We start from the raw sequence: 17,696 nt of genomic DNA on the forward strand, positions 1-17,696 counted from the left end.
GCACAAGAGACTTTGAATTTAGTACCTTCCTTTTACAGCCCACATGGGTGAACAGCATTGCCTTTACTGATCTCATTAACCCAAGATATCAAAAGTGGGTGGGGGGAAAACACCCCTCCCTCCTTGTTCAAAAGAAAATATTATTAATCTGTTATCTATAAATCTGTGTTATCATAAAAAACTGGTTAATTAATGAAGTCAGCATTAGACTGACATAAAAAACCCCTAAATTTAATCAGAATGAATTATGATATTTCTTTAAAGAAAGGATTTTTGGTTTCTAAAAATTCTAGGAAAGCCAAGACTAATCACCCAAAAGACTATTTTTCCTATGATTTATTTTTTGTTATGATTTTACACTTACACTCCAGCCGACACAAACAATTCTTTACTTACTTAATAGCAAGTTGAGCAATTACAAGCTGTTACCACTTTATCTATTTCAAAGTGAACATTGGGATTATGCAGTAATTAAAGCACTGCACTCTCTTTATTACAAAAATTTTAAGTGTTTTACTCCTGTGAGCTGGATTGTAGTGGGATCACTGTGGCCAATTACTGAGCCATCTTCAACAGAGTTCACAGTGTACAGAGTTTTCTTCACAGTGCTGTGAGGACTGCTTTATAACACAGGGCTACTCACCATCAGTAAACTGAATTTACCACATACAGTTAGGTTTACAGATCCTGGTATCGCCCAGGAAAGCGAAGAATTCCCGACTATTGCTGGCATTGCCATAAGAGGGCCTGCTACTACAGGGAGCAGGACAGGCTCGCTTGAAACAAGCATAGCAGAGTTTTCTTCCTTGGCTCTGCACAGCATGAGGGGCTGTAAAACCACTAACCACACCTCACTGAGAGGCTTGAGACAGATGGAAAACAAATACAAAAGGCAAAACAATGTCAAGGCCAACAGCTCCACCACATTTCCCACTGTTGTGGGGAACAGCTCTTCAGTTAACGATTTCTTACCCTTAAGCATGTTCATTCACTTGCAAAAGGCATCTATGGATTCATCTGTCTTGAAAGCTTTTACAAGGGTGCCTATGATACCCAGCAACAAGTCAGGCTTTAAACAGATAACACACCTCACCATTTCCCAAAATCACCTTACTCACATTAGGTTCCTTTCATTCCTCTGCCTACAGAGCTTCTTTTCAGTTTGTAATAAATTCCATCCACGCAGGTATCACATTCCCACACGGACACATCCTCCCTCTATTGCCCCCACCAAATTTAAGTTACTTCAGACAGTGAGGGGGAGGGGTAATGCGGTGAGGGGAAATCAGGGAACATCCATCCCCTTATGAGAGGCTAACTGGATTCCTCCTCCCTGTTCCCACCAGGAGGTCTGACGGCAGAGGTATGCCACCACCCGTTCGTGAGGAAGCCCATAAAGAATGTGTATCCAAAAATACATTCTTTGTTCCCAAACACTGGAGTTCTGTACACTTCTCCTCTTCAGTTAGGCTTTGCTGATTCCTTAGGACATTTCTGTATATATTTTCAGGCTCTGTTTTCCAAGCTTCTCTTACAAACAAGAAGAATTAGAACCTTGCTCTCTTCTAAATGGAAATTAAGTTTCTCGAGCAGACCTACTTCAGGCACAGAGGCTATAAGGAGGTAAAGAAAGAAATATCTAAGGACTAGCAGAGTTGTGGCTACTTCACATTACCTCTTCAGACCTGGCAAAAAGATTCTCAACTTGGTCCTTGTTAAAGTCAAAGGGAGCCTTTCTAGCAATGGCATTGAAAAAAAAATAGAAGAAATAAAATGAAAAGGCAATGTGCAACCCAAATTGAACTTCTGTCATAATTTGGAACTAACTGATACAGTGCTGGCCATATGTGGAAGGACAAACTCCACCCCTGGTGAGGAAGAAGCATATGGACATGGTACTAACTGTAAGCCTGAAAAAGGAAGGAGAACAGTGTTTGGTTTAGAGCGGCAGCACAATGCCACTGTTTATCTGGCAGGACTGTGTTCAACTGCGTTTGTAGCAGTGACTAAGCCAGAAAATGAAGTGATAAATAGCAAGAACATAAACACTTCCAGGGAGAAGTATTTCAGATTGAGGTGCACATAGGTGAGGTCAGACAAGGAGATAAAAAACAACGGAATAAGCTTTTCTCGCTCCTTTACTAATGATAACATGGGGAGATAAAAAAATTTAAAAAAAATAAATTCATGTTCCTCCATGTCCAGTAACTGCTGACTTCATTACTCATTCCAACAGCTCTGCAATCGTGATCATCTTGAGTGCACAGTCCTTGACCTCAGTACCTGTGGCACTCTCCATCCACTAAATCATGCTACTACAGCCCAATTCCGCACACTCTATGTGAGTCTTGAGAAACTACTGCAAAATTATTAAACTTATTGAGAATAAGCAACAGCACAGGGAACCATAATGCGTGTTAAAATAGGCTCTCTGTTTTCCAGTAATGTGCACATCTTTGAAACAGCAAGTGAAGTGCTGCAACCAAAACAGACAAAGCAGGGGATGAGTGTGTATCTTGCAATGAATTACTGCCCTTTGAATAACAATTTTTTACATTATCTCATAAATATTTTCTGACTCTGAAGATGATCTGAAACATATATAATTTCTGGAAACTGCACCTGGGTGGCACTGCTGTTTGTTATCCGACCTAAGAGCCTATTATCTTTTTAAGATGCAGGGCAGAAAGGTGAAACAAAATTGGATTTTTACCCTGCAGGTGGGCTTTCATCATCTCAGAACTCTGGAAGAAGTTGTCCCTGCTCTATATTCTGCTAGTTTGATTTTACAAAGACACGGGCTTCAGTAAACCAGGAATGACTGCAGTGAAATAAGTTTCACTAAAGTGAAACAGCTGGAGAAAGAGAAACATGCTGCCTTCAGAGAAAAACTAAAATCATCACCAAAAATCCCAAACCAAAACACAAACAAACAACTCCCCCTAGCCTATCAATCAAAAACATTCACATAACCAAAAAAAGGTTTTAGTGGAATGGAAAACTGAGCACACCATACTTCACTCCTGGATGCAAAACTTCACTCCCATACTTAAATAGGAAACCAGAGACTTAACCAACCAGCAAATGAATTTGTCATGAAGAACAGATATGAAGACTACTACGATATATTGTACAATGTAATATTATGACGGATGGATGTACACTCTGTTTGCACTAGAAGCAACTGAGTGTTTGCCAAAGAGGGAATAACAGAAAAATCTTGGAGTGAATTATTGCAGCTATATAATAAAGGATTCAGGAAAGCAATCACCACATTCACACTTGATGTTCTTGTCTTGCAAATGTCTGAATAGTTCTCAAGGACATGAAACAGGGCTACAGGGTCATGGTAGCAGAAAGTGGACTTCTGCAACGTTGAGCAAAAGGACCATTTGCATGTACATGGGCCCGAGGGTAACCCTGCTCTTCTGCAAAGGCGCTGGGGGTTGTGCCTGAATTTGGGCGTTACCGGTACAAACTGTGAGAAGGGGGATCAGAAGCAAAGGGAGTAGACCTACAAGTGGAAGTCTCAAGACACATTCACTTTCCACATTCCTGTAAGCAAGCTGCTTAGAGGAACTATGAAATACACCAGAAACAATCATGGTTCGAAACCGAGAACAGCCAGGGCACTGTCAATACAGAAATGCTCATGTGGTGTCCTGGGAAGAGCACAACAAATGGCACAGCAGAATTTTCCTGTCCCAGTGAGAGTAAACCAGAGCATAGCTATATTCTATAATTTCTAAATCCAAAGCACTGCTGCATTCCAGTATGAATACATAACTTTGATCAAGGTATTGAAGCAAAGTGAGCTGCCAGGCCCTCATGCTGTGCATACCTGTGACTCCCACTGACTGAAATGGGAGTGCTATGTGCATTCAAAAAGCACATCCCCCAACAACTATCTCCAATATTCATAAATTCCAATATTCAAAATCTCCAATATTCTTCTGGAACAGCCCAGAAGAAACAGATTCTGAAAGACCTGGAAGATTCATATGAAAGCATTTGCAAAGAAAAAAAAGAAAAAAAAGACCAAAAAACACCAAAAAACAAAAACCAAAAACAACAACAACAACAAAAAACAACAACAAAAAAACCCCCCACCAAACAATAACCACGAAAAAACCCCGCACTGGGTAATCATTATTCTCTTCCCATCCTATGAAATTAGGAATCCTAAATGCATGCCTTCAATATCCACAGTGCGAAAACAATTTTTCAGTCTCTCCTTTTAATGCTGGATTACCTGCCTTGGTAAAAAGGCAGGGTAAAACGAGTGACAAAAATTCCAATACACAAAAGAAAATATCTTACTTAGTGCTCAAATTACTTCTTGATTTAGAAGGTGTCTTCTAGGGGAAGGGAGTCTTTCTACCAACCAGAAGGCAGTAAGGCAACTTTGATTTTTGTATCCTTATGCAACTTTCTAAAGAAGAGGCTTAAAACTGCTCTAAAGGGCTTGTTTAAGCTTTCTTCCTGTTACTCTATGTATAAAATGAAAGCAATCATGAGTGGCAGCACAAGATCAGTTTGTATATAGAGAAACAGAGCACTTACCCTGAAAACCAAACAAACCAACTCACCTCAAGCCTCCAAATTAGGACACTACACATGCACACTCTAAAGGTCTACTAGCACTATAAATAACTCAGCACTAGTGGCTCACAAGTGCTGTCTTGACAAAAAAACCAACCTTTTCTTGATATAATTTGTGGAGCCAGGTAGAACACTCCTGCTCATCTTCTGGGACATCCTCTAGTGGAATTCGCCTGCCAATCGTAAACGAGAAAATGAATATTAAATACTTTGACTTTCATGAACAGCACTTGCATTATACAGACAGATTATCTGACAGGAGACTCACTACATTTTTCACCTTTTTTTAACTTGTGCAACACCTACAGCACTTCAACAGGGAAATATGGAGGAGGTTTTGAAGAAATCTGTGATAGTCCCCAACTAATTGCCAAAACAAATTTAGTCACGAGGTTTACCCTGCCTGTAGGAGCTTTTCAGGATGGGCAAGCAGCTCCCCTGAGTTGTGAAAAGCAATTTCCATGCTCTGCCAGACTGACTTGCAGCAGCCTGGAATGGTGCAAAGGGAGACAAAGCAAGAGGAATGGATCTGACATCCACAGGCAGGATGGCATTCACAGTCCGTGAATGCCATCCAGCCAGGCCATGTACACCAAACACGAGGACACCAGGCTGAGCTACCACCTGGTAGTGGGAAGAGGAATCAAGAGCAGCTTTCTATTTACCCTTGGACAAAAACAGTTCTGAAAAAAATACTTTTTCAAAAGGGCAGAAAAGGAGAAGTAAAAAGAAAAGGTCACCCTGTTCCACTTCATGTTGTTATCCAGGATAAAGCAACAGGACCTGCTCACTGGTCCACAATAGCTCTGAAGGGGTTATGATGAATGCCTGATCATTTGCAGCATCACTTCTAGGCTCCTCTGCTCCAACCCTACATCATCACATGCCCTGAGCGCCTGTAGCACAAGTGCTGCTGGTAGAACCTCACCTGGGATTAAGATCATGGGGAGCCATTAGTGTATTTGTAATTTATAGAAACCTCAATGAAAAGGAATCCAGGTCATGTTTTTTTCATTGAACAACCCCCTTCTTGGAAGGGAGGGTGCAGCTGTCAAATACATCAACAACGACACCACCAGACGGGAAAGTCCTGAGCCTGACCTCCACCAAAGGAACTGGAACTACCTCTGGAACTCCTGTGCCAGATACAGGTTTAAAGCAGCTCCACCTGAACACTTAGATTGTGTTTGGTACTCTGGCCACGTGAGCGAAAAGAGGCCCCAGTGCTGCTGCTGAGCTAACACAGACAAATGAATAAAAAAAATAACAGAGTTCTGTAGACATTTATGGGCTCATCACATACTTATAATCAAAGAACTTTACCAAAAACACTTCCCAACCCATACAAATTTTCATCTAAAGTCCTGTGAAGCAAGGCTGGTAGAGATCTGCTTTCCGTTACCCACTTGAAAACATTCCCTTATTTGACCAAGTGTGATTTCAAGTACACACTCCTGCTAAAAAAGAATTAAAATATGGATTACTTGCCTTACATATAGATCTGCATGATATTTCTTTCCATTTAGAACTCCCAGCAATGTTGGATTTTCATTATTTCTAAAATTAAGAGTAGAATCATAGACTGCAGAAACTACAAGAAGAAAAACAGGTTATATGTTTACTGTAGTAATACAATGGAAATAAGTAATTCTCTCTCAGACAAGAAGAATACTTAAGTAAGTCATCAGCAACAGCACCACAGTTTGAGCTAAGGTAAAGATGACAATGGAATATTCAACATGCAGGTTTTCAGATGCCAAATAACCAGTGACTTTCAGGAACTGCAGCAGCAGAATGGAAGGTTTGCTCTCCATCCACTCTTGCCTCCTTCCTCATCACGTGCAGAATGATGGGCATAGGGAATGCAGTTACAGCTTCTGACAGAATTCACCTCGACTTACTAGGAGACAAATGGCTGCAGAACTGTTACCTTTTCAGTTCACTGTGAATGAACAACCTAAATCTGAGGAAACAACCAGGCAGATGCACATTTTATAAACAATGAGCAATATATACCCTTTGACTAAGAACAGGTAAAGTGTGTGTGTGAGAGAGACCTCCTACAGCAGGAGGGTTTAATGCAGCCACAAATGGACGGGGTCCAAAGGAACCCCCGGTTCATGTTCATTCTTTGGTAACTCAAGCACTTCCCCTAGGGCAGAGAGAGAAGGACACACCACATCTTGTGGGAGCTGGCTGCTGCTGTGAAGACATGCAGATGTGAGGAACAGAACATAAAAGCTTTGCTGAACAAACTTTCAGCATTGAGAAAATGCTTTGTACAGCTCAGGACTGAGCTGGAACAGTTAAACCATTTGGCTGATGGCAGATAAACTAAAGATAAAAAGAGCAGTAACAAGCAGTTGCTACAGAAAAAGCATTTACGTTTAGAACCGCATGAAGTGTTGCAAAAAAGTTTATTTGAACACATCCTTAGATACACTATTTTCCTGATGTCACAAAATTACTGGAGAACGGTTCATTTTCCTGACACTGAAATTCGTTGTGCATCATGGTATGAACTCTAAGAGCAATGATGGCAAAAAAAAGCTTTCCTATTTTTTATCACAAAAGTGACTAAGAAGCATTTTCCTGTGTAGCCCGTTGTATTTTAGGCTTTCTGCTCTAGAGTTTTGCAATAATTAATAAAAATGCATGTGGTGAACCTTTATTGTGAGACCTCTTGACTCACCAAAGACTTTTATTACACAGGACAGATATGCTTGGTTTTGAAACCTCTCTAGCTATGAGAGATAAATATGGTTTGGTCTCAGAATTCAGCTCCCAGAAACTCACCACATCATTTATTACTGCAAAACTGAATTCATAGTGGAGAACAGAACAGCCTGGCTTCAGTGCTTAAAGGAAATCCTGAAAACAAAGGCCAAAAAAGCCTTGTCAGTGCAATAGAACTCTGTCCCTCACTAACAACTCCATTCTCCTCCTACTACAGTTAGGTTCTTAGTCCAAACTCAAAACTACTACTCCAAGCCAAAATCTACTTCAAGCACGCTACTCTGCCTGTACAATACAAGTATGAAATTACTTTTTTTTTTAATAAATTATCTGCCTTCATTTTTAAGCTTCTTAGTGTAGAAGGATTTTACTAATCTACTCTAATTTACTAATCCAGTGTAATTGAAGGAAAACAAGAGCTCAGTTTGGTTTATACAGTGTAAGCTTCTTAGTTTATTCTTTAATAGCATGAGATTATTCTAACAACAACAGGGATGCAATAAAGTGAAGTATGATATACACAACACTTTTTCTTCCATCTCCTACAAGGCATCTACATTTGAGTTTTTATATGAATTGGGTTGAGACACATTGGAAGATAGCTCTTCTGTTCTGAAAAAAACTTCTGTGGAAATGGTCAGGAACATCTTTATGTGCTGACAATCTTACACAGAGCTTTCCTTTTCTCCAGGGGAAAAAAAATGCTATTCCAGTTTCCAACTGGCCTGTAGTTTAATATTCAGTCTAGTACCTTTTAATAGCACATTGAAACCTTTTGGTGCAAAGCACTGCCAAACCCAAGACAATGATAGCAATGTGCAGGAGTAAACAGAGCACTGTTATCCAGATAGAACTGAGGATAACTAAAGATTTTAGTTTTCTCATTCTGAGAGTGCAGGAAAAGAATAACAGTGAAGGTGTCCAAGAAAAAGGCTGCATGAAATAAAAATTTGTCAGAAAGTATCCACAGTCAAAGCAGCACTAGCATGCTGTGTGACACACTGGAACTGGTTACCATTAAACACGGATTTTGTAATTGCATAATTAGAAATGGGCATCTCATGACTTTATCATCCAAAAGCTGAAGAGACCAGAAAATTCACATTCTAAAACAAGTAAAAAAATAACTCCATAGTATCCTGAAAACATTGCAACTGTCTCACTCCCAGGCTAATATAAGCAGCATTTGAGAAGTTTTGCTTCAATTGAGAAATATTTTTTCAAAGGAGTTATATCTCAGAATCTCTTTTTCATTAAAAACCAAACAGAAAATATTTGAAAGCCTTTTCTTTCTGTCAAAAACCAGATTAGGGTTTTTTCTTGTTTGTTTTCTAATCTCTGCCCAGCTTTTTTTTCATATCATTAACTTTTGGTTCCTTCTACAGCTTTCTGACAGGGAGCTAAGTACTTAAGAATTTAAGATTTAATTTCTTAACTTCAACCAAAAAAAATCTTTGGATTACATATCTAGAGAGGATTTTTCTTACTTTGACTGTCCTCTTGAATTTCACGCATTATTTTGTGGCCATGGTGGATTATGCCAGGATGATTTACTGACAAATGAACCTACAGGCAATGAGTATGGCTACATGCTAGCACCTTCATACTAGCACCAAATGATCTGAACACTGGAAAAGGGAGGGAAAGGTACAGTGGCATTCACTGAACTGCTGATATGACACCACCTAGACACAATCCTTTGATTTAACATTTTATTAATTGGGCCAGCTTGAACAAAAACCACTCATTCTCTCAAACTAGGTTACTTGCTCTGGATGATGAATAGAAACCCACTCCAAAAAACCCCCCCCAAAAATCCAGGACTAACATACAGCTCATGGGAAAAAAGTCATTGCAATACCCCCAAACACTGTCATACTGAACTCCATGAGAATATCACCCTGGAATTTATTCTCATGCATTCAGTCTAGGACAGCAGTTCCCAGCATGCACAACTGGCGGAAAGGGTACACAGCAAAACTTGGGCTTATCTACAATCCATCGTGAAGTACATTTTTAAGTACAAGTCTTAACTAAATAAAAACAGCTGAAAGGAACTGCCTGATATTCAACCAGACAATAAAAGTAACAGTTAAATATATCTTTTGCAGTATTTGACACACCTACTTTTACTGTAAGTAGCGGATGAATGTTTTAGAAACAGATTTGTAGTTTCATTTGCTTTCATGAACAGTACAGGTAGAAAACAGCAATTTATTAAGAAGGTGAACAGCTTCTAGAAATTAAGTTCCTGAGGACTGCACCTGTAAAACCATACTGATAGGAATGGTCACTGATGAAAATATTACAGAATATACAAGTTCAGAAAATATTAACAGCTTCCTTTCTTTAAGAATCATATTATGTACAGAGATATGAACTTCTGAAAGCAAATTTTGGAGGATAAAACAATGCCATTATCACTTAGGAAAGAAATTAGTTAGGAGGGAAGGTTCTTGTTATTTTGTGTGAAAGCTATTTTTATCCAAATACATCTGCTTAAGCTGACAGATATGGCATTACTGGTATTGAGGCAGCTTCTAATATATGCACATTAAATAAACTCATTCTGAAACTAAGTTTTTCAAAACAGGTGGGCTTGCCAGACTGATGTCACCAGCATCCATTTCCAACTACTGCAGAGCTACTTCAGAACTCCTTCCAGGGTGACTGCAGCACGTAGCGTTAAGACTTGACACAAAGTTCTGAAGAGGACCAACCGGTGATCTCTGCTGTCTTGGGTGAATTACATCTACAGCCAGTGAAACCAGCATCTACCCATCCTAGAGTACTACAGCCTCTGGCAAGCTCAATCACACCCTTGGCAGAAAAGACGGGAAAAAAAGGGACAGGAGCTCTGTCGTACCCAGCTGTGAACTGGTCTCAAACCTGTGACTTGGCTCCACTGCTATGTCCTGCTGCTGCTACATCCCTTAGCAAGGCACTCCAGCCAGGTCCACCACCCTTGTGGGAGAACAGAAGGTGCATTAACTAAATGGCAGAGCCCAAAATGGGCTCAGGCAGCTCTGAACCAGTCTTTCACTTTTTGAGATGCACAGGGATATGACCTAATTTCTAGACAGAACTTACATTTCCAGATCATGGACTGTCAAAAGACACTGTCATCACATTTTCTATTCAAAAAACATGCATGGACTTACTTATTATCTGTACATAATAATGTTACAAGGAGTTCTAAAAAATAAGACATTGTTTTCAGATGCTCTTTACATGAACCCCTTATCTTTATAGGAGAGAAACATACAGTAACCCAGGCAGTAACCCTTCTGTCTCCTTCTCATTGGAAAAAGTAACAAGGCAAGTAAAGCAACAAACCTAGAAGAACCTGCATCATCAGTCTCGGGTCATCAAACTCTCAGAAGTTTGTTAGCTGGATTTTTAAGCTCAACAGTTTTTGCTGAAACTGTCTATGAGAAATTACAACTTTGCTTCTCCTTGAACCCTCACAAGGAACTACTGCCTTCTTACTGGCCTGACACTGCTCGATCTAGCAAGTGACAGCTTCTGGATTGAGGCAGTGACATGTACTCCCCCTAATAAATCACTAATCTAGCAAACTCAGTCTTCTTTTTCTGGAGGTATTTCAAATATTTGGGGTACTAGTAAGTATTACAGTAGTGTGTCATATGAATGTCCAAAACTTTTTATAAATGTCACCTGGGTTTCCTAAAGTTAAGGCATCAGTTTCCTTTTGGAATGTCTTCCCACAAATCAGCTACTTGTCCACAATCACACCCTATTTTGCTGGTATTACACAGAGCAGTGAAAAGACCAAAACCACCACCAAAATAACCTGTTCCTGATTCCCAGCTCAGGGCATTAGAGGCCACAGAGTTTTGACTCATCCCTTTTTCCGTGCCTCAAGTCTACTGCCCCCTGCCCTCAGCAGAACTGTCACCCTTATTCAAAGGGCAAGGCTAAACCGTGCTCTTAAGGGACTTGCTGGATACTTCACATAGCTTTCCTCTTCTTCATGGATCAGAAAGGATCCAAGCTACAAGTGACAGCAAGCCAGCTGACTGGGAAGCTTTTCTTACAGCAGCTATCCCAGATACGCCACATGACAACATGTCTTCAATGACAAAAGAAGTTTTGACATTAACTTCAGTCAAGCTGGAACATTTTCTTCTAAACCAGAAAACACTTTTTTCTTTCTTACACATCAGCTATGTAACACACAAATCTACCAGACCCCAAAGACCCTGCACCACTACAGCTACTCATCACTGTCTTTCCTTTGCTCCTGAAGTACACAGCAGAAGACTGATAGATAGTATTAATCAAAGAATTTGTTAGATAGTGTTAGTCAAAGAATATCACTCCAAAGGCAACACGTACAATATTCTTAGTGATGTCGCTTTAAAGTTGGCAAATGCAAGTAACCAGAAATAAATGGGAAGCTCAAAACAGTATTAATGAAGAAAAACTTCCTCATGTTCTGTAATGTAGAAACTGTTTATAAATTCCACCTACATGTATCTTCAGTCCAGGTCTACTCCCCTTCCTCAGCTCCATTAAGAAACTCTAAAGAGCAAATCTATACAGAAATTTAAACTAGAATATTTTTTGACTTAAAAATTGCATTATTTGACGCAGTCATTTACCACAAGAAATTATTTTAGGACACACTGCCTCAGACTCTCTACTGATGTATTTGCTTCATTTAGAATAGAATTGCTTAGCAAATAACTAAGAAATACTATCCTTTGGCAATAGGTACAAAATATGCAACAAAATATGTACCAATTGGTACAAAATATGAAACTGAGATTCCCCAATACGAGTCACAGTTAACAAAACATAACAATAATAAATTAACCCCCCCAAAAAACCCTCACAAAAAACCGAAACAAACAAACAAAAAAACCCAGCCAAAACCAACGCCACAAACTGATTCAGGTCTTTTGTTAGTAAAATCAGAAGCTAGTGAAAAAATGGTCTGAAAGCATCCCAGGATTTTTCTGCTAGGACACACGCTACAGGGAAAAGAAAAGCATGGCAAACTGTCAGCAGTTAGAGGCAATAACCATTTAGCACTGTCCCCTGTGACTTTCCTTACCTACATTTCTCAAACACTGCACGGTGACAGCGAATCCTTTCGTTCGTGGCAGGAGGTGGTACTTGAGCTTTGGCAGACCTTTGGCTTCAGCTACCTGCATGCTGATCTGGTGCTTCTGTTCTGTGAACCTTGTGCCCTCACAATGAATCAGGAACTAAAACCAAGACAGAACTACAGTTAGAAGCTCAGGTCTTCTGCTGACTGAGCAGGGGTCTCTTGAATTCCCACCAGCACAACCCACATCAACACTGCTAGCAGGGATGGGTGTAGCCACATACACATTTATGTAATTTATCTGACTGAGGCAAAAAAATCCCAACCAACCAAAAAAAACCCCAAAACACAACCAAAAAGCCCAAAAAACCCCACCAAACCCAAAGCCCCGAATCCAAACACTCATCCAACTTGCTATCTGGTTTGAACTTCAGCCTTTAGGCTTTAACATCTGCTCTGCTACTTGCCATCAGAATGACTTGGTTTTTCTGAGTCACTCCATCTCGAATGAGCTGTTAGAAAACACCCAAAACATAGTCCTGTTGCAAATCTCTCTCTGATGGTGAAGAGTTAAAATATCATGGCATCTAAAACTTGCTAAGTGTCTAAACCAAACACATTTCTAGGAAATGCTACAGTGCTCAGCTTGTTTGCCCTCACTCCTACCTGCTCGCTTTCCCTATGGCACTCGAGGTCCATGGACAACTTCAGACAATAACTTTGATGCCAACGAGATCACTGATAACAGATGTAAGACAGCACATGCAGGACAACTGAAAGGCTCATGCTCTCATGGAGTATACAGTGGAAGTGCTCAGACATGAGTAATAAGTCTTGCCACTGGCATGCAGGGGAGAGCACACAGATCTTTGGAGATTTACCACTGCCTCATCCGCTTTCTGCCAAGCACGAATGCGAACTAACACATCAGAGAGTACTGCCAAATCACACAAAGTAAGTCCTCATAACCCACAGCGAAAATACAGCCAAAAAAGACAGAGATACCGAAGAAACTAGCCTATCAGTTCTAGCTTATCCAAGAGTGCTTTTACTTGTGTATTGCAAGCATAATGTTATTCAGATTGATGAGAAACAGAAAAACTGATGAGGGAATCTCTCTAGTTCACGTAGCATGCTTTGCCTTGTCTACCTTCCAAAGTGCTATTGTTGTGCCTTTTGACATTATGTCATCATACAAAAAGCAAATTAAAACTCCACACTGCAATAACCCCAGGTGTACATCAACAATTATCTCCCCTACATAGGTGTAGCTCTTTTTTAGCACTCCCTCTAAAAGAGTATCTACAGGATGCTGGTGGCTGGTGTATAAGGATTAGAGCTGAGTTGCCTACATGTATCGAAAAGTCACAGAGCACAGGCAAATCTCTGGAGAGAAACTGAAACTAAAAGCCCAGAATCACCCCTTTGCTAGACAGCCTCCTGCCTGGAAGTCACTTAAACACTGAAGCACAGAGGTTAGTTTTGATTGCTTAGCACTCATTTAAATCAATGGCAGTTAACAAAAGAAATTTGTTTCAGAGCATGAAAAATACAGCATATATATCTTCACGAGGAAACAGCAATAGGTGCTGTAGGCCCTGGGGATGCTGCTTAAGATTCCATTTCTTTAACTGAATTGCACTCTTGCCATCACTAGCTCAGAAGAACTGCAATTTTTATGATTTCCGAGAAGAGAAAAAATTCGAAGGCTTTTCATTCTCAGATAAGAAATGCCAGGCACAGTGAATACTAAAAAATTATAGTGATGCAAAGTAGGACTGTCTTATTACTGAAAAGTGACACCAATCTTCTCCCTGGAACACAGCCAATGGCTCCACCAGGCCACTTCAATGACCAGGTGGCTTCCACTTCTCCTGGGCCATGTCTGACCAAACACCTTCACAGGAATGGCAGAATCACAGGGAAGGAGAAAACACTAGTATGAGCTGCAATCTAAGGTGAGAGGGGAGCTTAGGTAATACATATAGCTGACGTGCTTCAATACAACATTCTCACATCCATCTGTTACATAGCCATGAACTCTTGCATCTACCCCTATCCAGTGCCTGTAATTAGGGAACCACAAAATTTACTGAGTGGATGACAGTGCAAGTATTTGTGCAGTAATATCTGCAGGGCTCCATACTACAGAGAAGGAAACAGACAATACAGTACATGGGAAACTCCACAGAGAATTCAGTTGAGAGTATTCTCCTGATACTCCCAAGGAAGCTGTTGAATCAGAAGTCTCAGGAACAACCTGATAAGCATCACATACTGCCTGTGCCTCTCATTCCTGCTGAGCACTACAGCACCTCACACTCCATTTGCTAGTCATCACTCACCCAGAAGTTTTCAGGGTAGTCCCGGAGATTGAGCAACTTCTGTACGACTGTTTTCCGATCTTCCTCCCACTTGCGCTTGCAGAAGACTATCTCTAGGAAATACCACATCCAGCCAATGATAGGCATGTAGGAGAGCTCCTTCTTTGCAAGCACTTTGGAACTCTGCAAGACAGAGTCAAAGCAAGTCAGAGTTAAACCACTTAAGAGTGCACTGTGGGCATGAGACTTGCATAGTTAAACACAAACATATCCATTCATATTGACAAGACCCAGTTTTAACACCAGTGCAAAAGCAAAACAAAGAAAAATAAGTTTCTCTCATATGACAGAACAGTCAAATCTAGTCTCAGGTATCTGCATGGAGCACTTCTAGAATTAAATATATATGACTGTGTGTTGCTTTATCCTACTCAAACACTGAAACCCAAAAGAGAAGCCAAATTCCTTCAAACATGGAGGAATGCATGTAAATGACCCGAGCCATATCATTCAAAATTCTTAATTCAATAAGATCCTGGCACTGGTGGTTCAAGTTCCTTTAAGATATCTTGAAACTATACCTCTCCCCAAAGCTGGGGCATCTCAACATGGCGGGGGTGAAAAAAGCAATCACAGAGCCATTGCAGCACAACATACTGATGCTATGCACACATGGTTTACCAACAGAAGAAACCTTTAACACTAGAAACAACAGCAGCAATAAGAATACTTAATTTGTGTTCAGTTTTGTTTATGAAAGGCCAGCAATACTTAGAGGAGTGAATTTCTCTTCTAAGTGCTTGGAGTAGGAAAAAACAAAAAAAGGACTCTTCCTGTCTCACAGGTGTGACAGACACTGAAGTGATGGGTCCAGACATTCCACAGATAGTCGGTGATTTATCAAGCATTCAACATGTTCTGTAAGTTAATCCTACTCCAGAGTTTAACTCTGTGATCATCTCAGACTAACATCCCATAGGGCAGGAGTACTGATTCCATGTGCTCCTTTCTTGTTTTCCAAGTCAGCCTACCCTGGTGAGCTGTCTCTCATTTCACTTGGTTATTTAATCAATAAAATGGCACATGTGTGTGTCGTGTTCATAAAGAAATTGTTGCTTCAGCATCTCCTAAAAACCAGTGACATTTCCTTAGAAGAAAGATGGGAGTAATTACAGTCCAGTTTCTGACCATGATATTATTATAAACTAGCCAATCAAAAAGCTCTGCAGATGGATTCCAGCACATGGCATTTGACTAGAAATTACTTATTGGTAGAAGTTACCATCAACAGAAAATATTTACTTTTATTTTTTTAGTCACTCTAGTTCATTTGGCTGCTACAGGAAGAGACTTGACCTAATTCTTTATCTCAGCTCATTTTTTTCATCTGCTCTCCTTCCTTGAGAAGGAAAATACCTTAAATAATTAAGATATCTAAAAGCTTGTAAGACTGGAAGGCAAGTGCACATCACACAGCTTCACCAGCAACTGTTACACAGAAGCAGAACAGAGGATAACAGAGAATTCCATTTCTAAGAATGCAGGAACCATCTCTATCAAATGATTTAGTGCTTTGTAATAATAGTGCTCCCTCTTGAGCATTTGAGAATTTCATAATTTCAGTGATGGGCTCAGATCAGGACTTCAAACACACTGCTTCCCTGAGAAGCAGCTGCAGTAATTTCAGTTTCAAGCCATGTTGTACATTAGTCCCCATTACATGACAGCAGCAACACTGAATCCAGGCTCCTCTTCCAGCCCCCCCAAACTGGGCACAGCGAAACAGGCTCTCCCTTTTACCACTTTCCTGCACAATGAGGCCAACAGCAGCCCTATCACCACCCCACCCCACACCCCTCTGCAAAAGACAAGAAACCTCAACATGTTCTTGAAGTTTTTTTACAGTAAGTGTTCAGTGTCGTAAGAACTACCATAAACTAAGTGTACTCTGCATAGAGTGCACCAGGCCTCCAGAACAGCGTCAGAACAGACAATGTAATAGTCCTCCTGCAGACTTTAAAGTGCACAAGTTATAGTCCAAAAAGCTAGCTAAAATGCCTATTTCACCATAGCTATTTTCTAATACTTTTCATATTTTAGGAAGAGCATGAGTTACACAAGAGGCAGGAGAGAACTTGCACCCAGCTCAGTGAAACCAAGAAGGATACTGTGAGATAAGGTGTTCTGCAGCGCAGGTATAACCATGAAACCACAACAGATGTCTGAACTCTTCCCTGGGGCATGTTCTTATTCTTTTACTGTGCCGATGCATTTTTAAAATTTAAAAGCACTCTTTTAGACACGTGGGAGTATGACTCCTTAGATGCACATAAAAAAACCCGAAATCACCTCACACTGTTTTATGCACCCATCTGTTCTAGGAGTAGAAGGAAGGCTAATGACAGAACTGATTAGAGAAAGGAAACTCCTGAGTGCATTACGCCGGCAAGGCTGTTCTCGTGAGGGCGGAATACATTAGGCCTCCCCTCAGAAGCTGCACAGAGAATGGGGAATGGGAGGCTGGAGAGCAGTGCTGCAGGAAGGGACCTGGGGGTTCTGGTCACTGGCAAGTTGAACGTGAGCCAGCAGTGCCCTGGCAGCCAGGGGGGCCAACCCTGTCCTGGGGGCATCAGGCACAGCATCGACAGCCGGGCAAGGGAGGGGATTGTCCTGCTCTGCTCTGCTCTGCTCTGCACTGGGGCAGCCTCACCTCCAGTGCTGGGGGCAGTTTTGGGTGCCGCAATGTAAGAAGGACCTTAAGCTCTCAGAGAGCGTCCAAAGGAGGACAACAAGGATGGTGAAGGGCCTTGAGGGGAAGCTGTGTGAGGAGCAGCTGAGGGCACTTGGTCTGTTCAGCCTGGAGGAGACTGAGGGGAGACCTCACTGCAGTTACAACTTCCTCAGGAGGGGAAGAGGAGGGGCAGACACTGATTTCTTCTCTGTGGTGACCAGTGACAGGT

General features: G+C 40.9%; 1 protein-coding gene across 4 annotated transcripts in view; it reads right to left on the reverse strand.

Moving 5' to 3' along the window:
* AGPAT4 (1-acylglycerol-3-phosphate O-acyltransferase 4) overlaps positions 1-17,696 on the reverse strand; it is a 72,788-nt gene that overhangs the window by 10,021 nt on the left and 45,071 nt on the right. For all 4 annotated transcript variants that reach the window (XM_066178641.1, XM_066178640.1, XM_066178642.1 and 1 more), the window contains 4 exons: positions 14,758-14,919; positions 12,419-12,572; positions 6,091-6,193; positions 4,700-4,775 (listed from right to left, as the gene is read on the reverse strand). In XM_066178641.1, the coding sequence (XP_066034738.1) occupies positions 4,700-4,775; positions 6,091-6,193; positions 12,419-12,572; positions 14,758-14,919 (495 nt within the window). The remainder of the gene's footprint in view (positions 1-4,699; positions 4,776-6,090; positions 6,194-12,418; positions 12,573-14,757; positions 14,920-17,696) is intronic.

This window comes from Chamaea fasciata, unplaced genomic scaffold, assembly GCF_029207755.1.
Source record: "Chamaea fasciata isolate MVZ Bird 193981 ecotype frontalis unplaced genomic scaffold, bChaFas1.0.hap1 SCAF_3, whole genome shotgun sequence".
NCBI classification, from domain to species: domain Eukaryota; kingdom Metazoa; phylum Chordata; class Aves; order Passeriformes; family Sylviidae; genus Chamaea; species Chamaea fasciata.